This window comes from Neophocaena asiaeorientalis, unplaced genomic scaffold, assembly GCF_003031525.2.
Source record: "Neophocaena asiaeorientalis asiaeorientalis breed wild unplaced genomic scaffold, Neophocaena_asiaeorientalis_V1.1 scaffold67, whole genome shotgun sequence".
NCBI classification, from domain to species: domain Eukaryota; kingdom Metazoa; phylum Chordata; class Mammalia; order Artiodactyla; family Phocoenidae; genus Neophocaena; species Neophocaena asiaeorientalis.
The window spans coordinates 5,097,777-5,120,722 of record NW_020173731.1 but is presented as its reverse complement, the minus strand read 5'-3'; the positions used below and the strand labels follow the sequence as shown (position 1 = coordinate 5,120,722).

The following is a 22,946-nucleotide window of genomic DNA, read 5'->3' as shown; positions in this document are numbered from 1 at the left end:
AAGTCCCAAGAAGCTCTATTCATTTTTCTTCATCTCTTATTTTTTCCTCTCTGTTCTCATTTCCTAATTTCTATCATTCTATCTTCAAAGTTCTGTAATTCTTTCTTCTGACAGTCATGTCTACTGTTGAGTCCCTCTGGTGAATTTTCCATTTTGTTATTATACTTTTCGATGCAGAATTTCCGTTTGTTTCTCTGTGTGTGTGTGTGTTAATTCTGTCTCTTAATTGGTATCCTCTATTTGATTTGACATTGTCACGTCTTCTCTACTTCTTTAACCATGGTTTCCTTTATTTCTTTGAACATATTTACAATAGCTGCTTTGAAGTCATTTTCTGTTAAATCCAACATCTAATTGCTCTCACAGGCAGTTTCTGTTGCCTTTTTTTTTTTTTCCTAGTGTATAGGTCATACTTTCCTGTTTCTTTGCACATCTTATAATTTTTTTGTTATAAACTGGACATTTTAGACAACACAGTCTAGCAGCCCTGGGTACTGGTCCTACCCTTTGGGGCCTGTTACTGTTGTTTGTTTGTTTGTTTAGTGACTGGGTGACGTTTTCCTCCACCACAGCATTAAGCCTCTGGTGTTCCTCAGCAAGGCAGCTTTGGGTATGCCCATAGTCCCCCTGAGATAACAGTAGTTGTGACAGGGCTCTCTTTGTCTCCTCCTGACCACAGCCCCAGCTTTAAATTCCAGTGACTTTCAGCTAATTGCTTACTTGTTTTCAACAATGCCGTGGAGCATACTTGTTCTACAGAGCAATCCAATCAAATTTGGGCTCCTTTGAAGGAATATTTCCTGACATCAGTGTTTGATATTTGTTCTGACACCAAGAGGGTTCCTCCAAGCTGTTCCTTTCCCTGGTGTTGACCTGCAAACTAGCCAGCCTAGAGTTTAGCCTTATATCCTCATTGAATCTGCAAATGTCTCCATTACCTTTTACCACAACCTCCATTGTTTTGAGGGGTTAAGCTTGAATTTAAGCTTGAACTTTCCCATTCTCTGTTGAAAATGAAGTCTTTGGAAAGAGACATGGCTTGCTTCCCCACTACCCCACTGCCCCAGGCAAAATCTCTGAGCCAGGGCTCTGGAGCTGGTGGTGAGGAAAATAACAGACTTCTCTCTGAGGGACAACACACTTTAGGAGCTGAATGTGAGATGGAGAGGGGGCAGTAGCCTGAGATCTTGGCTTTTCCTCTTCCAATATGGAACCATAGCATTACAGGCCAAGACTCAGGTAATCAGGGCTCCAGTATTCTCAGTGAGTGGTTCTGCACCAAAAATAGAGTCTCTGTCCCAGAAATACAGGTTGGGCAGAAGAAGGGAGCCCCTCTTTTCAACTACACTGGTCTGGAAATTGGCCTCAGCAACAGGTAGCTGTGGGCAGAATGAGAAATGCCAGCATTCTGCTCCACATCTGAAGAAAGCTGTCTGACTGGGAGCTGGAGGTAGAGGGAGCCTTGTGTTCTTTTTTTTTTTTTTTAATTTATTTATTTTTTACTTTTATTTTTGGCTGCGTTGGGTCTTCGTTGCTGTGCGCGGGCTTTCACTGGTTGTGGCGAGTGGGGGCTACTTTTCGTTGCGGTGTGCAGCCTTCTCATTGCAGTGGCTTCTCTTGTTGCAGAGCAGGGGCTCTAGGTGCGTGGGTTTCAGTAGTTGTGGCATGCAGGCTCAGTAGTTGTGGCTCGTGGGCTCTAGAGCACAGGCTCAATAGTTACAGCACACGGGCTTAGTTGCTCTGCGGCATGTGGGATCTTCCCAGGCTAGGGCTCAAACCTGTGTCCCCCGCATTGGCAGGCGGACTCTTAACCACTGTGCCAACAGGGAAACCCGAAGGCTTGTGTTCTTGACCGCACCTCTCTGGAGTGGAGTTTCTGACTACTGAGCTGGGAGGAGGCTGTCTTGGTTCAGATACCAAGACTGGCTTTTCTTACTAAATTTTCATAAATATTCTTGGATAGATGTTTCCTCATTTACTTTTTTGCCTTAGGACCATTTCCAGAGGCTTTAAAAGGTTGTTTTAAAAATGATTTTCATCAGCTTCACTGGAGAGCAGGTCTGTGGAAATCTTAACCTTGTCTTGCTAAAAGTTGATCTCCCTGTGGACTAAAAATTTAGCTTCTTTTACAGTAAAAATTAGTACTTTACAATTATCTAGGATTTCATAGCTTACAGGTATGTAATAATGCCAATAAATTTGAAAACTTAGAGGAATTGGGAAAATCCCTTAATAAACAGCTTTCTCAAACTGACACAAGAAGAAACAAAAGTCTGAATAAGTCATATCTATTTAATTGAATCCTCATTAAAAACCCTGTCAAGGACATTATAAAAAAAGATAATTACAGACCAATATCCCTTATGAGCATAGACGGAAAAATCTTATACAAAAGTATAGCAAATTGAATTTAGCAACATATACATAGGATGATACATCATGATCATGTGGGATTTATGCCAGGAATCCAAGGCTGGTTTACATTAAAAACTGATTTGCTGAATAAATAGAATAAAAGAGAAAAATCATATCATTACTTCAATATAAATAGAAAAGTAGAAAATTCCTTTTCTGTATAGTTACCTTCTCTCTAGTACTTTTCCATACAAATTCCAGCCACCTCAGTAGCCCTGATCTACTCTGTCTATTTAGCTCAGTAAGGCTGCTGGCTATTTTGAAGCTATATTGCTTCTCCCTATGCTGCAATCTGGAAAGTGTTAACAGGTAGAACTGGTGCAATTATGGGACTCAGTCTGTTTTCCTTCTCTCAGGGATCGAAGTCCCATACTACCTGATTTTCAACATCTGAAAACAATTATTTCATATATTTTGTCCAGTTTTCAGTAGTTTACTATAGGAAGATTAATCTGCCAGAAGCAGAAGTCTTGCCCACACTTCTTGTCATCCTTATGCAATGGGTATGAAGTGATGTATGGCATTTCATACATAAATTCATATATATAGTTTATATAATACATATTTACATTTTTCTCCTTACCAGTGTGGTTAAATGTCTTTTCATATGTTGATTGGTCAGTTGTGTTTCATGTGCCCTTCTATAGGTTTATTTGCCTTTTTCTTACTGATTTATAGATTTTTGTGTGTGCATTCTGGATACCATCCAGAGTTGGTTATAAAACGCTTAAATGTTTTATAATTTTCCTATTCACATTTAGTTTTTTAGTTCTCTTAGAATTAATTTTTATAAATGATGTGAAGGAGGGAATCTAATTTTTTTATATGAATAGACAGTGGTCCTTGCATAATTTATTTTAAAATTCCCCACTGACTTTTTAAAACACCAATTCTATTATATATTAACCTCCTATGTATGTACACTGGCATGTTTCCAGGTGGCTTCTTCACGCCCCCCCCCCCATGGTCTTTTTGTCTATTCCTGCACAATACCATTTAATTTTGTTTTTTTAAAATAATTTTATATATTTTATTTACTTGGCTGCATTGGGTCTTAGTTGTGGTACGTGGGCTCAGTAGTTGTGGCTCACAGGCTCCAGAGCGCAGGCTCAGTAGTTGTGGTGCATGGGCTTAGTTCCTCCACGGCATGTGGGATCTTCCCGGACCAGGGCTTGAACCCGTGTCTCCTGCATTGGCAGGTGGATTCTTAACTACTGTGCCACCAGGGAAGCCCCCACCATTTAGTTTTAATTACTATATGTGGTAAGATGACTGTTCCCTTCATCTCAAAAATCATGTTGGCTATTCTTGGCTCTTTATTTTTCCAGACGGATTTTAAGAGCGAGTCTTCAAGTTCCAACAAAACACCCTGTTGCAATCCAAACTTTATTCCCTGTATAGAATCATTGGGGAAGATGTTGAATATTCTCATCCATGGATACAATGTATGTTACTTACGTCTTCGATATATTTCTTAAAAGTTTTATAATTTTCTTCATAAAAGTCATATTTGTCCTTCGTTAGACCTCTCAAATTACTTGCCCCTGGAACCCAGTCACCATATTATGAGGAAGCTCAGGCCACATGGAGAGGTCACATGTGGGGGTTCTGGCACTAGCCCCAACTAGTCCTTCAGCCAAAGGCCAGAATCAACTGCAAGACATATGAATGATTGAGTCCTCACATGAGTCTAGTCCCTAGCTTTCTAGTTTTCTAGCTGAGGCCTTAGACATCATGGAGCAGAGATAAGCTGTCTCTGCTGTGTCCTGTCTGAATCTCTGACCCAAAGAAATCGTGATAGATGGTATAATAATTGTTGTTTTAAACCACTAAAGTTTGGGATAATTTATTAAGCAATAGAAAATTAATACACCAGACATCATTATGATTATGGATTGGTTTCTCCTGTAGGTCTGCCTAAGGTCTAATTATATTTTAATATAATTAGAGTATTTTAATATATTACATGGAATAATTTCTCATCCTAAATTAATAAATTGGCATTTATTACTGTGTCATGAGCTTGGCTAATTTGTATTTGTATTGTGTATAAGAAGAAACCATGTATTTGCATGTGTAAGGCAGAGGAATAAATTCAGACATTGAAAATTCATCATGAACACCATGGGAAACATACCCATGTGGTTGAGAATGAGAGTTTTCACATTCCATGATATTTCTGTAGTCAGATACAGTTGTACAATGTTAGAAAACCTGAACTTGTCTTAAATACCTCTTGATTTGGTGGTACAGTCTTTCTAAATAGGTTTCGTAAACTGACACCAGAGAGTACAGTGTAAAACTTCCTTATATTTTTCTAAAGACTCTAATTTACTTCAAAAAAATTCTTACAAAGTTTTCTAATAACAAATGAGTCAGTGTGATCAGCTAGGCTATGTACTCAACTACATAGGTATTATTTTTCTCAAATAGTTTATTTGTGAACCTTGAGGTCTCTCATGACTCCAAGATATTTCCAGGAAGAATCCACCTTGGAAGTCATGTAGCAGCACTTCTGCAATACTCAAGTCTGTTCCCTAGAAGCCAGTCGCTTTAGTCCAGCCCACATTCACAGGAGAAGTAGACTCCACCTTTTGAAGAGAGGAGTGTCAAAATAATTTGTGGACTAATTTTAGAACTACTACACTTGATAAGCATGGAATTAGAACAAGGGAAGTTTTATAAATATTTAATGGTATTAGGCTTAACATAACCTGATTCTCTGTCTCACAACCGAGGATATAGTCGTGTTTAATGGTCCTGGTAGACTTCAAATCCTTTGGCTAAAGCTTTTTACTCATTGGGTAGTATTTGGATGGGCATTGTCTTTATTTGCTTCTGCAGGAATGAAGAATAATGATGGGAGAGTGCATCCCAACCAGTGCATGTGCAAATAGGCCATTTGGGGAACTTTAAGTATCAGTATAAAGGGAACGTGGGATGTAAAGGGGGGAATGATGGGAAATGAAGTTGGAAAGGTAGTGCCCCTCAGTTTCTCCTCCTCTCCTTTTACCCTCAGCTTTTGTCATCTTTACATTTTTAAGGCTAATAACATTTTCTGTAGCCATAATTAAGTTTTCTGTAAATTGTAAGTTAATTCTAAAAGTTGAAAGCCAGTGAATAAGGTTTATATTGTGTGACTGTGTAGGCTTCAGAGCTGCATAATGTAATTATATTTCCTTTCTTATATACTATTTTTAGTATTTCCTGGAGTTTCTAATTGTCTTTTTTTTGCACCTTTAACATACTCACGGTTTTTTCCTCCAAATCTCCATGTGGTAAGATATCCTAATGATTCTGCTTTAGAGACCACTCTCATGGGGCCTTCTTTCCTCCTGCTCTAAACTGATCCACTTGTTCTCTAGTCCTGCTTTCTTGAATTTCCCTAATTCCTGGATTCCATTCCTTTCTCTTTCTCCCTATTGCTACATCATGTCCTCAGAATTTCCTATGAAAGGATATGAGGGTGCTAAGTTTTCCAAGTATTTGCATGTCTGAAAGTGCCCTTTTTGAACCAGTATACTTTATTGATACTTGGCTAGTTATAGAGTTCTAGATTGGCATAAGAATTCTGGTGGCAGGGCTTCCCTGGTGGCGCAGTGGTTGAGAGTCTGCCTGCCGATGCAGGGGACGCGGGTTCGTGCCCCAGTCTGGGAAGATCCCACATACCACAGAGCGGCTGGGCCTGTGAGCCATGGCCGCTGAGCCTGTGTGCCCGGAGCCTGTGCTCCACAACAGGGAGAGGCCCATGTACCGCAAAAAAAAAAAGAATTCTAGTGGCAGAGCCCCATTATATTCTGGCATCACTCTTGCTGATAAGAAGTCTGATGGAGATCTGCCTCTGGTTCTTTTTTGAGTGACTTTTTAATTTGAAAGCTTTTAGTCTTTTTTCCTGGGCATCTGAAATTTTGGTGTTAACTGAATTATCCCTTTGTTTAGGTTTTTTTCCTCTGTTGATTTAGTTTTTTTTTTATGTTATAGGCTTTCCTCGAATATCTGGTGATCCTTTATAATCTATTGATACGTATGAGTGAACAAAAAAAAAGTCACTTCAGAAGTTGGATGGGATTTGTTGACGGTCTAGTTTTGTTTAGAGTAATCGGGCAGGGAACTGGTTAAAAGCTAGAATGTATGAATATTTCTCTGGGACTATTCAGTTTCTTTAGGGAAGAACTTTCCAGGTTTTGTTTTTGTTTTTTTGTTTCTTGGGTTTTCTTTTTGATTTTGTTTTTGCCTGGAGCATGAATGCTTCACTGTCTTTCGGAGTGGGGTAGTAAACTGCATAGCACATACAGATTTATGTCATCCCCCCTATTTTCAGTTCACGTCTTAATCCGTCTTCTATTTCATCTAGTGTTTCTAATCTGTAGTTCTGTAGGAACCTCACCTGTAATACATTTTCTGTGTATTCTAGGATGTGGGTTCCTCTTTTTTGGTTTTGTCACTTACCACTTAATGTCCTTCGAATTTTCCAGAAATTTGATTTGTCTTTTGCCTGGGGGACCATTCTTCTATTCTCTTTGGTATTGTGGATTTATCCCTCTCCCTCCCTCCCTCCCCCGCCCTCTTTCTCTCTTTCTCTCTTTCTCTCTCTTTTTTCTGGTCTAATCTTCTAGAGCAGGGGTCCCCAACCCTGGGCCTCAGACGAGTAATGGTCTGTGGAACTGGGCCACCCAGCAGGAGGTGAGCAGCAAGCGAGCAAAACTCCCCATCTCTCGCATTACTGCCTGAACCATCCTTACCTTACCCCCAAACCCCCCACACCCCCCGGTCCATGGAAAAATTGTTTACCGTGAAACCAGTTGCCAAAAACGTTGGGAACTTCTGTTTTAGAGTAAAGGGAAGGAGATAAACAAATTTGCCATTTTTAAGTATATGCACTGTGATCTGTAAGTGGGTAAAGATTTAGAAGATAGCTATTAAAGGAACAGTTGACATTTCAAAGGCAGTAGTTTTATATAACACTTGTTTTCCTTGCATTCTAGGTGATTTGAATCCCATTTTTATTACAGATATTCTTTGTGATCTTGGGCGTGCTATGTAGTGTGGGATCTTATTGTACTTTACATATTGTACAGCAGTGGTTTACAGGGTTTTTTTTTTTTGACTGAAAACTATGACAAGACACACATTTTACTTTACAACTCAGTTCTCATATAATGTTTCATAAAATAACACTCTTACATGCAATATGCTGATATTTTATATTTATTTTAAGTTCTGGTTGTGACCCACTAAAGTTATCTTATTCTACCCACTAACGCATTGCAACCCACACTTTGAAAAACAGTTCTCTAGAGCACTATTTTTTAAAGTGTGAGCCAGATACATCTTCAAGTTGAGTATTGAAAAAACTTAACAATTTAGAGATAAGTAGGAAAAATCTAGCTGGGCTTTTGTGAGTTTTAAAAGTTGTGTTAATAATTCTCCAAAGATGAAATGCCTCACTTCTCTAGAATTATCTTGATTCTCTCTCTGCCTAAGGCCATGGATCTCAACAGTGGTAAGAATTCTTGAGTCCAATCAAGTTTCAGTCATAATAATAAAATAGAAGATAGTTAAATTTTTAAACAATTCATCTTGAGAGGGCAGACAGCAGAAGCAAGAAGAACTACAATCCTGCAGCCTGTGGAACAAAAACCCCATTCACAGAGAGATGGACAAGATGAAAAGGCAGAGGGCTATGTACCAGATGAAGGAACAAGATAAAATCCCAGAAAAACAACTAAAGTGGAGATAGATAACCTTCCAGAAAAAGAATTCAGAATAATGATAGTGAAAGAATGGAGGCAAAGATCCAGAAGCTGCAAGAAATGTTTAACAAAGACCTAGAAGAATTGAAGAACAAACACCTAGAAGAATTAAAAAACAAACAAACAGAGATGAACAATACAGTAAGTGAAATGAAAAATACACGAGAAGGAATCAATAGCAGAATAACTGAGGCAGAAGAATGGATAAGTGACATGGAAGACAGAATGGTGGAATTCACTAGTCTGTCTTTAGTGGAACAGACTAAAGAAAAAAGAATGAAAAGAAATGAAGACAGCCTACGAGACCTCTGGAACAGCATTAAACAAAACAACATTCGCATTATAGGGGTCCCAGAGGGAGAAGAGAGAGAGAAAGGACCTGAGAAAATATTTGAAGAGATTATAGTTTAAAACTTCCCTAACATGGGAAAGGAAATAGCCACCCAAATCCAGGAAGTGCAGAGTTGCAGGCAGGACACGCTGGAGAAACACGCTGAGACACATAGTAATCAAACTGACAAAATTAAAGGCAAAGAAAAATCATTGAAAGCAACAAGGGAAAAAACGACAAATAACATACAAGGGAACTCCCATAAGGTTAACAGCTGATTTCTCAGCAGAAACTCTAAAAGCCAGGGCTTCCCTGGTGATGCAGTGGTTGAGAGTCCGCCTGCTGGTGCGGGAGGTGCGGGTTTGTGCCCTGGTCCAGGAGGATCCCACATGCTGCGGAGCGGCTGGGCCCGTGAGCCGTAACCACTGAGCCTGTGCGTCCAGAGCCTGTGCTCCGCGGCGGAAGAGGCCACAGCAGTGAGAGGCTGGGGGGGGCCAAAAAAAAAAAAAAAAAAAAAAAAAAAAAAAAAAAAAAAAAGGAAACTCTACAAGCCAGAAGGGTGTGGCATGATATATTTAAAGTGATGAATGGGAAGGGGTTTAAAGGGATGAAAGGGAACCTACAGCCAAGATTACTCTACCCAGCAAGGATCTCATTCAGAATCAACGGAAAATCAAAAGCTTTACAGAAAAGCAAAAGCTGGGAGAATTCAGCACCATCAAACCAGCTCTACAACAAATGCTAAAGGAACTTCTTTAAGTGGGAAACGCAAGAGAAGAAAAGGACCTACAAAAACAAATGCATAACAATTAAGAAAATGGTAGTAGTAACATACATATCAGTAATTACCTTAAACGTGAATGGATTAAATGCTCCAACCAAAAGACACAGGTTCGCTGAATGGATACAAAAACAAGACCCATCTATATGCTGTCTACAAGAGACCCACTTCAGACCTAGGGACACATACAGACTGAAAGTGAGGGGATGGAAAAAGATATTCCATGCAAATGGAAATCAAAAGAAAGCTGGAGTAGCAATACTCATATCAGGTAAAATAGACTTTAAAATAAAGAATGTTACAAGAGACAAAGGAGGACACTACATAATGATCAAGGGATCAATCCAAGAAGAAGATATAACAATTATAAATCTATATGCACCCAACATAGGAGCACCTCAATACATAAGGCAACTGCTAACAGCTCTAAAAGGGGAAATTGACAGTAACACAATAATAGTGGGGGATGTTAACCCCTCACTTACACCAATGGACAGATCATCCAAAATGAAAATTAATAAGGAAACACAAGCTTTAAAGGACACAATAGACCAGATAGATTTAATTGATATTTATAGGACATTCCATCCAAAAACAGCAGATTACACTTTCTTCTCAAGTGCGCACAGAACATTCTCAAGGATAGATCACATCTTGGGTCACAAAACAAGCCTCAGTAAATTTAAGAAAATTGAAATCATATCAAGCATTTTTTCTGACCACAGCGCTATGAGATTAGAAATCAGTTACAGAGAAAAAAACATAAAAAACACATGGAGGCTAAACAATACATTACTAAATAACCAAGAGATCACTGAAGAAATCAAAGAGGAAATCAAAAAATACCTAGAGACAAACTGCAACAAAAACATGACGATCCAAAACCTGTGGGATGCAGCAAAAAGCAGTTCTAAGAGGGAAGTGTATAGCAATACAGGCCTACCTCAAGAAATAAGAAAAATCTCAAATAAACAATCTAACCTTACACCTAAAGGAACTAGAGAAAGAAGAACAAACAAAACCCAAAGTTAGCAGAAGGAAAGAAATCATAAAGATCAGAGCAGAAATAAATGAAATAGAAACAAAGAAAACAATAGCAAAGATCAATAAAACTAAAAGCTGGTTCTTTGAGAAGATAAACAAAATTGATAAACCATTAGCCAGACTCATCAATAAAAAGAGGGAGAGGACTCAATAAAATTAGAAATGAAAAAGGAGAAGTTTCAATAGACACCACAGAAATACAAAGCATCCTAAGAGACTACTACAAGCAACTCTATGCCAATGAAATGGACAACCTGGAAGAAATGGGCAAATTCTTAGAAAGGTATAACCTTCCAAGACTGAACCACGAAGAAATAGAAAATATGAGCAGACCAATCACAAGTAATGAAATTGAAACTGTGATTAAAAATCTTCCAACACACAAAAGTCCAGGACCAGATGGCTTCACAGGTGAATTCTATCAAACATTTAGAGAAGAGCTAACACCCATCCTTCTCAAACTCTTCCAAAACTTGCAGAGGAAGGAACACTCCCAAACTCATTCTATGATGCCACCATCACCCTGATACCCAAACCAGACAAAGATACTACAAAAAAAGAAAGTTACAGACCAGTATCACTGATGAATATGGATGTAAAAATCCTCAACAGAATACTAGCAAACAGACTCCAACAGCACATTAAAAGGATCATACATCATGGTCAAGTGGGATTTATCCCAGGGATGCAAGGATTCTTCAGTATACGCAAATCAATCAATGTGGTACACCATATTAACAAATTGAAGAATAAAAACAATGTGATCATCTCAATAGATGCAGAAAAAGCTTTTGACAGAATTCAACACCTATTTATGATAAAAACTCTCCAGAAAGTGGGCATAGAGGGAACCTACCTCAACATGATAAAGGCCATATACGACAAACCCACAGCAAACATCATTCTCAGTGGTGAAAAACTGAAAGCATTTCCTCCAAGATCAAGAAAAAGACAAGGATGGCCACTCTCATCACTATTATTCAACATAGTTTTGGAAGTCCTAGCCACGGCAATCAGAGAAGAGAAAGAAATAAAATGAATGCAAATTGGAAAACAAGAAGTAAAACTGTCACTGTTTGCAGATGACATGGTAGTATACATAGAGAATCCTAAAGATGCCACCAGAAAACTACTAGAGCTAATCATTGAATTTGGTAAAGTTGCAGGATACAAAATTAATGCACAGAAATCTCTTGCATTCCTATACACTAATGATGAAAAATCTGAAAGAGAAATTAAGGAAACACTCCCATTTACCATTGCAACAAAAAGAATAAAATACCTAAGAATAAACCTACCTGGGGAGACAAAAGACCTCTATGCAGAAAACTATAAAACACTGATAAAAGAAATTAAAGATGATACAAACAGATGGAGAGATATACCATGTTCTTTGTTTGAAAGAATCAATATTGTGAAAATGACTATACTACCCAAAGCAATCTACAGATCAAATGCAATCCCTATCAAATTACCAATGGCATTTTTTACAGAACTAGAACAAAAACTCCTTAAAATTTGTATGGAGACACAAAAGACCCCAAATAGCCAAAGCAGGCTTGAGGGGAAAAAACGGAGTTGGAGGAATCAATCTCCCTGTCTTCAGACTATAATACAAAACTACAGTAATCAAGAAAATATGGTACTGGCATAGAAACAGAAATGTAGCTCAATGGAACAGGATAGAAAGCCCAGAGATAAACCCACGCACCTATGGTCAACTAATCTATGACAAAGGAGGCAAGGATATACAATGGAGAAAAGACAGTCTCTTCAATAAGTGGTGCTGGGAAAACTGGCAGCTATATGTAAAAGAATGAAATTAGAACACTCCCTAACACCATACACAAAAATAAACTCAAAATGGATTAGAGACCTAAATGTAAGATCGCACACTATAAAACTCTTAGAGGAAAGTATAGGAAGAACACTCTTTGACATAAATCACAGCAAGATCTCTTTTGATTCACCTGTTAGTGTAATGGAAATACAAACAAAAATAAACATATAGGACCTAATGAAACTTAAAAGCTTTTGCACAGCAAAGGAAACTGCAAATAAGACCAAAAGAGAACCGTCAGAATGGGAGAAAATATTTGGAAATGAATCAACAAAGGATTAATCTCTAAAATATATAAACAGCTCATGCAGTTCAATATTAAAAAAACAAACAACGCAATCCAAAAATGGGCAAAAGGCCTAAAATAGACATTTCTCCAAAGAAGACATACCAATGGGCAAGGAGCACATGAAAAGCTGCTCAACATCACTAATTATTAGAGAAATGCAAGTGAAAACTACGATGAGGTATCACCTCCCACCAGTTAGAATGGGCATCATCAGAAAATCTACAAACAGCAAATGCTGGAGAGGGTGTGGACAAAAGAGAACCCTCCTGCACTGTTGGTGACAATGTAAATTGATACAGCCCCTGTGGAGAACAGTATGGAGGTTCCTTAAAAAACTAAAAATAGAATTACCATATGACCCAGCAATCCCACTACTGGGCATATACCCACAGAAAACCATAATTCAAAAACACACATGCACCCCAATGTTCATTGCAGCACTATTTACACTTGCCAGGTCATGGAAGCAACCTAAATGCCCATCGACAGACAAATGGATAAAGAAGAAGTGGTATGTATATACAATGGAATATTACTCAGCCATAAAAAGGAATGAAATTGGGTCATTTTTAGAGATGTGGATGGATCTAGATACTGTCATACAAAGTGAAATAAGTCAGAAGGAGAAAAACAAATATTGTATATTAACACATATATGTGGAATCTAGAAAAACGGTACAGATGAACTGGTTTGCTGGGCAGAAATAGAGACAGATGTAGAGAACAAACGTATGGACACCAAGGGGGGAAGTGGCGTGGGGTGGTGGTGTTGGGATGAACTGGGAGGTTGGGATTGACATGTATACACTAATATGTATAAAATGGATAACTAATAACCTGCTGTATAAAAAAAAAAAGAATTCATCTTCCAGTCAGATTTTAACTGTTATGTGTTTTGCACACATATCTGTTTTTTAGATAATTCCTTGATTGTGTAGCTTTTCTTGCATCTTTAATACTTTACATGAAGAGCTTTTTATATTGGGGATTTAATAATATTTTTTAGAAGAGCACTTTTAGTAAATCCTTAGCTCTGATATTGTTAGTGAAGAGATGCATATAAATATGAATATAATATATTGGTGTTTCAGGTCTGTTACATTATATTCTTAAGTTGTGATTAAGTTTCTTTGAAGCAACATAAAGACTGAAGACATTTAAGATTGTTGAGTATGCTATATTATGATCATAAATGGTGGTCTGAATTGCTCCCAGATCAATACTTAGGGGGAGGTCAAGGTATGCTAATAGGTTTATGTATAGGACTGGGTTTTTCTCTTTGCTTATTTATTTATGTTTATTTTAATATTTATTTATTTGGTTGCTTGGGGTCTTAGTTGTGGCTTGCGGGGTCCTTAGTTACCGCACGTTGGCTCCTTAGTTGCGGCAGGCAGGCTTCTTAGTTGTTGTGGCATGCGAACTCTTAGTTGTGTCATGAATGTGGGACCTGGTTCCCTGATCAGGGATTGAACTAGGGCCCCCTGCATTGGGAGTGCGGAGTCTTATCCACTGTGCTACCAGGAAGTCCCTCTCTTTATTTAAATGGCTGTCACCAGGATCTTAAATGCTCATCTTTTATTTGGTCATGATTCATATACACATTTTGGAAGAAATTAATGTTTATTTGAAATAGGTACAGTGTCATCTTTCCAAGAAGTCCAGATTTAAACTGCTCCCACAAAATTTTGGGGTCTCCTGTAATTAATTTCAGAGTGACTAGCAAATACTGTGTTGTACTTGGGGCATGTTGCAAAACAATTACATCGTCAGCATCCACCATTCCGGTTGCTATATGATGTAGCACTGTAAGGTATTATGAATTTTTCCTGTGAATTAGTATGTTTCCAGGAGTATTTTTATTTTTGAACCTCTAAGTGGAATTCTGATGGATAACATCAGTTAATATTGCAGGGAGAATCCCAGGTGAGGAAGTTATCACTATAGGAATCAGAATGGATATTATTATCCACATGTGAGAATGGCAAATGGATAATCAACATAAGCCTAGTAAAAATAGCCAAGTAAAAACAGCATGTGACCTAACTGCCTAAAAGTAAGGCATTGCCATACTGAAACACCACTGAGTATGACAGACTTCATTTGCAAGCATGCTTGTAATGGGGAAGCGGAAGTATAAAGTGGTCAGTGTAGATACTGTCAGTGCTTTTTACATTTAGTGAACAGAATTTTTTTTTTTTGGCTGCGTTGGGTCTTCATTGCTGCGCACGGGCTTTCTCTAGTTGTGGCAAGTGAGTGCCACTCTTCGTTGCAGTGTGCGAGCTTCTCTTGTTGCGGAGCATGGGCTCTAGGCGCACAGGCTTCAGTAGTTGCAGCACGCAGGCCCAGTAATTGCAGCACACGGGTTTTAGGGTGCGTGGGCTTCAGTAGTTGTGGTGCGTGGGCTCAGTAGTTGTGACTCAAGGGCTCTAGAGTACAGGCTCAGTAGTTGTGGCGCACGGGCTTAGTTGCTCCACGGCATGTGGGATCTTCCCGGGCCGGGGATCAAACCCCTGTCCCGGGCTTTGGCAGGCGGATTCTTAACCACTCCACCACCAGGGAATTCCCTAGTGAACAGAATTATTACCCATTCTTTTCCTCACAAAGTATTTATTCATATTTATGAAATATAGCCAGAATGTAGTCTGATCTTTTTTCAGCTTACTGAAATATATTTTTTGCTTTTTGTCTCTTTTTCTTATAAGAAAATTCTGAAAATCGATGTTTCAGAAAGGTGCCTAAGAGTTGGGATTAGGGGCTTCCCTGGTGGCGCAGTGGTTGAGGGTTCGCCTGCCGATGCAGGGGACGCGGGTTTGTGCCCCAGTCCGGGAGGATCTCACGTGCCGCGGAGCCTGCGCGTCCAGAGCCTGTGCTCCGCAGCGGGAGAGGCCACAACAGTGAGCCCCGTACCCAAAAAAAAAAAAAAAAAAAAGAGTTGGGATTATATTAAACATAGACAAGTGTGAAATATTTTATAATTTTTTAATGATGAAAACAATGATCTCATCTTTTCTTACTAGGGTAACCATTATAAAAATGTTTTCGATCTATATGAAAAGGTTGCTTGTCTTGAACCTAGAAGTAGGCCAGCCAACAGTAGGCGACAGGAGCATTCTCTTCTCTCACTTAACCTTTTACAATCTGATCACCTCTTCCACTGCTGTTTTACCTTAGTTGCCAAGCAACTCAACACAAAGTGATTAAATATAGCAGTCAAATACCTTGTAATATCTATAGCTTTCCTGCTTTTAATTAATCCTGATTTTATTTTTAATTGTTCTCCTTATATTTAATCTTGTAAGTGCTCTCAAATTCTTTTGGACTCCAGGTTATATAGAGAATAGATTGTGTGTATATATATGTGTGTGTGTGTGTGTATATGGTAAACAACCATACCTTTTACATTTGTTTATCGCCTGATAGCATTATTTTTTAATGTTTTGTATCTTGTCTTCCCAACCTGCTTCTAAGCTCTTGAAGGCAGGAAATCATCTCTAACTTTCAAAACTAACCATAAAGGACTGCTTTGAAAGTTAAATAAATAGACATAGGAAACAGAGTTGTATTTGGCATGAAGGAAGCGCTAATGTTCGCAGCATTATGTTTTATTATGTAGCACAGTAGACAGTTCAATAGAACATGTATTACCTACAGGAGGGGTTAGGTAGCAAAAGATTTTTCTATTCCCTAATACCTAAAAATAATTGAAGTTTGGACATTTCTATTTCAACTCAGAGCCAAAGGAGTTGAAATGTTAAGTGCTTTCTAAATATATCTAATTTTGGGAAAATCCAGATGTGACCTGTTCCATCCAAATATTAGGTACTGCTGGGATATAATTCTGGAGGAGAAAGCAACTTCAAAGAAATCTTTAGGCTAAGTAGCGGATCACTGAATGGAGAAGCTATGAAAAACATTAATTTCTTCCCAAGGAGACTCAAGGGTTAGGTGCCCAGAAAGAGAAACTTCCTAAAAAAAAGAAAGAAGAAAAAAGAAAAAGAAACTTCCTTTTTATATATAACATGTTCCTGAATCTACTGTTTGTCAGTCTTGAAAATCATTTTGTGTCTTCTAACATGTTAGCTGTAGGCTACTAGCCTGTGGTGAGAAAAATGCCTTCCATTTGTATCTACTTTGACATATATGTACTCACCTTCATGATCATTATCTCATTTAATCCATTTAAATCAACCATCAAGGTAGGGTATTGATAAAAATGGTCATTGTTATAAATTCTTAAGCATAGATATGATGTAATAATTCACTGTTTATGCCAACTTTGATATGCAGTCTCTTCCTTGTTCTATAGCCTATTTTAATTCAGTGCATAATCTTATTCTTCAAATTCAGAGTTTTTTCTACCATCAAATACACATTTGTTGGCTCCTTATATACCCTATGCTAGAAGTAAAAGAGATAAAAAGGAAAGCCTGCTCAGTGGATGGTCCTTGCCCTTGAGGAACCTGAATTCTTTTGATGAGTGCTAAAAGAAATATTCATTAAATACAGGCCCAAAGTTAATGCATGCTCAAGTGTATGATTGAGATTGTATTACAGATGTCCAGAGAAGGGAGGGATCAGTTTATCCTGACCTACCTAAGGGAAATTTGGTGGAGAATGTGAGATTTCAGTTTATTTTTTTATTTTATTTTTTTTTGCGGTATGTGGGCCTCTCACTGTTGTGACCTCTCCCGTTGTGGAGCACAGGCTCTGGACGCGCAGGCTCAGCGGCCATAGCTCACAGGCCCAGCCGCTCCGCGGCATGTGGGATCTTCCCGGATCGGGGCACGAACCCGTGTCCCCTGCATCGGCAGGCGGACTCTCAACCACTGCACCACCAGGGAAGCCCTCAGTTTATTCTTAAAGGGTGAGTAGGATTTGGAAACACAGGGGAGGAATCTGGTAAGGTATTTCAGGTAGGGAAGAGTCTGAACAAAGATATGGCCTTTGGAGAACAGAGAGAGGAGTGATTTCACAATAGAGAAGGTGGTTTGGAGGCAGAAGGAGAGAATAGCGCTGGCTATCTAAGGTGATCTCTGATTGAACTGGGATATTGTATGAGTTTGTATTTTTTTAGCATAAGGAAAAAAAGGTTAAAAATATTTTAAGGGGCTTCCCTGGTGGCGCAGTGGTTGAGAGTCTGCCTGCCGATGCAGGGGACACGGGTTCGAGCCCCAGTCTGGGAAGATCCCACATGCCGCAGAGCAACTAGGCCCGTGAGCCACAACTACTGAGCCTGCGCGTCTGGAGCCTGTGCTCTGCAACAAGAGAGGCCGCAATAGTGAGAGGCCCGCGCACTGCGATGAAGAGTGGCCCCCCCTTGCCGCAATTAGAGAAAGCCCTTACACAGAAATGAAGACCCAACACAGCCAAAATAAATACATACATAAATAAATAAGTTTAAAAAAATTTTTTTAAACTCTCTTGAACTGAGTTACCTTCTAAAGGTATGGCACCTATTTCCCCAAACCATCATTATAATGGAATTTAACTATATACAAAGATATGTGTTATAATAGACAGTATAAAGCTATACAATAAGGATGTAGATATATTTATAAATAGATAGAGATATTACTGAGTAATGGAGAGAACTATGGGGATTTCTTGTACAGTGTGAGTTGAGAAGGATTCTTAAGCCCAAATTATTACCCACTTCTCTAATGTATAATACATACCCAATCTAATAAGTTTAGCCTGATTAGGAAGCTTACAAAAAGGACAGGTGTCCATCTTCTAGTTTTTCAAGCCAAGTATTTGTATTAAGCAGACGTCTGTTTAGTAATTGAAATAAACTAAATACCAATCTTAAGTGGATACCTTTTTAACTTTAAGGGAGAAAACCCCAAGAGAATTTAAGAAAAAGGCCATTTAAGATACAGCTAACGTCTCAGGGAATGAGCAGATTCTACTTAGAATAACTGATGGTCGTTTTGGGATGAACTAGTATAGTGAATTATGACTGGTAAGATTATATGCAGTATGTATGCTGGATGGTGCTTCACTCTCACCCGCAGTAGAATGAGGTTTAATAAACTTCTGGGTAAAGATAACTGTTTAACAAATTACTTGGTATTGAAAGTAGTTGCAGATTTAATGGTCTTTTTTTTAAAAGGATACATAAAAATGTTCCCGCAACAGAACAGTTCAAATAAAGGTGTTCTTGAATCAAAAACTTTATGGAAGTGATCATCAAAAATGTCATGTACTCTGTCAATATTACATGAACTCTGATGCCTATCTTAGGATTGTAGACCTTGGCTTTCATGTAGCAGAGAGCCATTATTGACTTTGGAACATAGAGTGTTATGCAAATTCTTTGTAAGTGTGGCACTACCACAGAAGAAGTTTCCATAAATGGGTTGCAGCAAATTCAAAATTTTTTTAGAATCTTTATATTTTTACTTCAAAAGTCATGTGAATTTTGTTTTTCTTTATAATATATCTATGTTTGTTTTTTTGTAAATATTATGTTTTAAGTTATTGAACAAAATTGACTAATCAAAAGGATATGCTGTATTTGTCCTTTTTGTGTGAGTGGGCTTAGGATATCTGACCTGCTATATTTTAGCAGTACCTTATCTAGCTTAGCTTTTTAAGGACAGCACTTGAATATAGCTGCAAAGTAATTTCACTTGGCTTCCTGCCCCAGAGGAATTAAAAAGCATGGGCATCCTTGGTTAGGTTATCATCTTTATGAAGATTTCTACCTCTATCTTTATATAAAGCAGGCATTGGTTTTGAATGAAGGAATACTGTTGTATACTATGAGCTCAATATCAGTATTGGAATACATGATTTTTAAAAATTTAATCTCAGTAGTTCAAGAAACAAATAATTGAGCTGAATAACTGAAGGTCCCTGTTTATAGATTTGAAATTCAGAAGTGAAATTTCATTACTTTTTGAATGTTGCAAACAAAAAGATTTAATACATTTGTTAGAATCAAATGATTATAATGTGCCCATATTTTTGTACTCAGTAGAAGATAAAACAATAAACATTTACTGAATGCATGTTGTGTGGCAGGTACTGTGCTAGATAATGAGAGGGCGGAGGGAGGGGGAGAGAGAGAGAGAGAAAGGGAGAACACTTGTTTCCTGTCTTTGGGGGCCTCGTAACCTAAGAGTATAATACATGTAAAATATAACTGCCATATCGCACAGTAAATACGACAATAGAGATAGCACCTAAGATACATTTGGGTCAGTGTGGGTTAACCAACCAATTTAGCTTCAGTGCCATAGAGAAAGCTTCTGAGAGTGGAATATGCTTATGCTGAAACTTAATAAATGGGGAGAGTTCTCAGGGTGGAAATGTGAGAAAAGGGCATTCCAGGCAGAGGAAACAGTGTAAAATCTTCAGGAAATTGCAGAGAGCATGGTTTAACTAAAGTGAAGGTGCATGCTAGATAGTGTTGAGAGATGACTCTTGGCCGTAGGCAGCTTCATTTTGTATACAATCCTAAGGAGTTTGAACGTCATTCTGTAATTTTTGGAGGATCATTGAAAAGTATTGAGTATGATCAGAATGATTCTCATTTTAGCAAGATTTTAGCTTTTGAAGTAGCTTAGAGGATAAATCAGGAATCGCAGGTTATGGCCCCAGGCAAGAGAAGCAGTTAGGGTGTCATTGCTGTAGTCTAAATGATGAATGTGAGGGCCGTTAAAGTGGCAGAGGGAATGACAAGAAAAGGATAGATTCCAGATAAATTAAAGAAACGGAATCAATAACATTTAATGATTGATTGTGGGTAGTGAGAGAGGAGGAAGATAGAAATTCATGTCTGGCGTGAATAATGGGATTAGATGGGTAAATTTCTCACTAGGTTTTTGAGAGAAGTTTTACTTTATGTATGTGAATAGCTTCTACAAAATTGGTAAACATGAAGGTAACTTCTGAGTAGGTCATTTCTAAGTTTCTCTTTATTTTTATTTACAGATGCCACTTCAAATGAACAACAAGAGCTTTTCTGTCAGAAGCTGCAGCAGTGTTGCATACTCTTTGATTTCATGGACTCTGTTTCAGACTTGAAGAGCAAAGAAGTTAAAAGAGCAACATTGAATGAACTGGTTGAGTATGTTTCAACTAATCGTGGTGTAATTGTTGAATCAGCGTATTCTGATATAGTAAAAATGGTAAGCCTCTAGACTTAAGTTCCTCAGATTTATATAAATTCAAGTAAGATCTGAGGTGTAATTATGATTTAATGAGACTGATTTTTAATAAATATACAATAATTAATGTGCTCAAAAGAATGTTTTTTTTAAATAGTCCATTTGAAAGATTATCCATCCATTCCAATGATGGTGTCATTGCTTTATAATAGTTTGGGAATTCAGTAGCCACAGTGGCTGGTGGCTACCACATTGGATAGTGCATATCTAGAGCTTAGGAGAAAGATATAAGCTCAAGGTAATACAGATTGATAGATAATTAACATGCAGCTGAATAGCTGCGGAGAAAGAACATCTAAAGGGGGAAGAAAAGACCAATGAAAAACTATGGGGCTCTCAGCAGTGGATAAGGGAGTCAGGTCTAAAATAAATCTTATTTAGGACATTTTGATATCATATATGTAGATTCTATAACACTGAATTTTAAACAAAATGTGAGACAAGTTAAATGATGTAAACAAGAGTTCGAAATATCTGCTGTGAAAAGTATTGAAGTAAGGTTGTTTAGGATACTGTTTATTAATTATTTAACCATATTCTCCATCAAACTGTAGAAATTTGTTTCGGACTTGTGGTTTTTGTATTTTGGTGCATAACAAATACAAAAAATTCATTTGAAATAATTAGAGTCACTGAGTACACAATTTAAGCTTAAATGTTGGTTATAGAAGGTTATAGCAAGTATAATCTAAGCTATAAACTATACAGTTTAGTTGCCTTAATTTCTTTCCCTGTGCCTGATATATGTTCTGGGGGAAGAGCAAAATGTGCAGGAAAGTTAAATTTGACCCTAATGTACTAGCTGAGTTTTCTTTCATCATATTGTACTAGAAGACCAATTAAAAGGACTTAGGACATTTTGGTTTTTTTTTTCTTTTTAAAAAACAAAATAAAAGCCTTAAGATTTTTTTAAACATTAGCTCTAGAGAGAACATTAATCAAAATGAAATTAGCTTCCTCAATTCCACAGATAATTAAAAGAGACAGTTTGAGAATATAAGTATTGATTATTGATAGACTTTGTATTTTGTTCTTTGTTTTGTGTTTGTCATTAAAAAATGTTCAGGGGGAAAATGCAATATTTCCACTTTATTGATTTCAAATGGTTTGTATTCAGGAATTTTGAAAATCCTAGGGAAGATATTTTTATCTCTCTAAAGTTGTTGCCTCAGATATTGAAAGTACTCAAATATTTGAGTCAAGTTATTTTGTAATTTTCTATTTACTAATAAATTCTGAGATTTAATTTCTTTTCCCAAGTAAAAAGATGCGTGTGTTTTGTCCTTTTTTTTTTTTTTTAAACTTCTGGGTACTTAATTTCTAGATAAGAAGCGAACTCACCCACTTAGTTCTTTAAAGCTCTTCTGTGTATTTGCTGTATACAGTTAATTTTATTGGTGGCTACAAGGTTTAACTTTTACTACCAACAATAATAAGTATGATTTCAAAGGCAAATTATGCCCTTCTATGGGATATATTTCCTTTTCAAGTTCTATCTATGACTTTCTGCCACTCTGTGAAATTGATATTTATCAAACTATTTATTGGCTCTGCCTTCATATACTGGCTTTGAGTTCTAGCAAATCAAATTCTGGATTATAACTTTCTAAGTCTTATGGTTATAGTAATTGACCATTAGCAGTTGTTTGGATTACCATAGATGCTACTTCATAAGAATGGTTGGGAATTTGCTTGCACCACCAAACAACGCTTGTCTCATCCTCTGTTCCCCAAATAATTAATCTTAAATGACCAACCCCTCAAAATTAGGGCCTTACATGTTTACTAAACCATTTGGTCTGTCAGTCTGTTCATCATTCTTCAACGAATTTTGAGTTGGGCTCACAATCCATCCTTTGCTAGGGAAAAAGGATATGTAGTTTACTTTGGTACTAAGACAGACAATGTGAAAGATGAAGTTATAACCTAAAATGAAGACTCTGAAATGAAGAGTCTCAAAGCATATCCTTATTTCAGAGAGATTAATATATTTTTAAAAAACACTCAGAGTTAATGAAATACAGTAAATTAAGTCATCATGGGGTATTATAACTCTGTCTGTAATGGTAGTGAATAACTGTGTCTGTAATGACAGTGAAAGTATTCTACCCCCATCCTCCTCTTCTTTAGTGTGATGTGTATGTGTAAGAGATATTTTACCAAACTCTTGGGTTATAAGGTAAGTAAATGGCTGGGTTAGAATATGGGGGGAGTTGTGGAAAGATGAAAAGAATCAAGTTAGGGATAGGGAGAGTTAGGAACTTTATGCTCCGCCCCCCAGTTCCCTCACATCCTCTTTTTTTTTTTTTTTTTTTTTTT

At 37.6% G+C, this 22,946-nt stretch overlaps 1 protein-coding gene across 1 annotated transcript in view; it reads left to right on the top strand.

The window, feature by feature from the left end:
* PPP2R5A (protein phosphatase 2 regulatory subunit B'alpha) overlaps nt 1-22,946 on the top strand; it is an 85,721-nt gene that overhangs the window by 24,085 nt on the left and 38,690 nt on the right. The window contains exon 2 of the mRNA XM_024750904.1: nt 20,392-20,588. Within this exon, the coding sequence (XP_024606672.1) occupies nt 20,392-20,588 (197 nt within the window). The remainder of the gene's footprint in view (nt 1-20,391; nt 20,589-22,946) is intronic.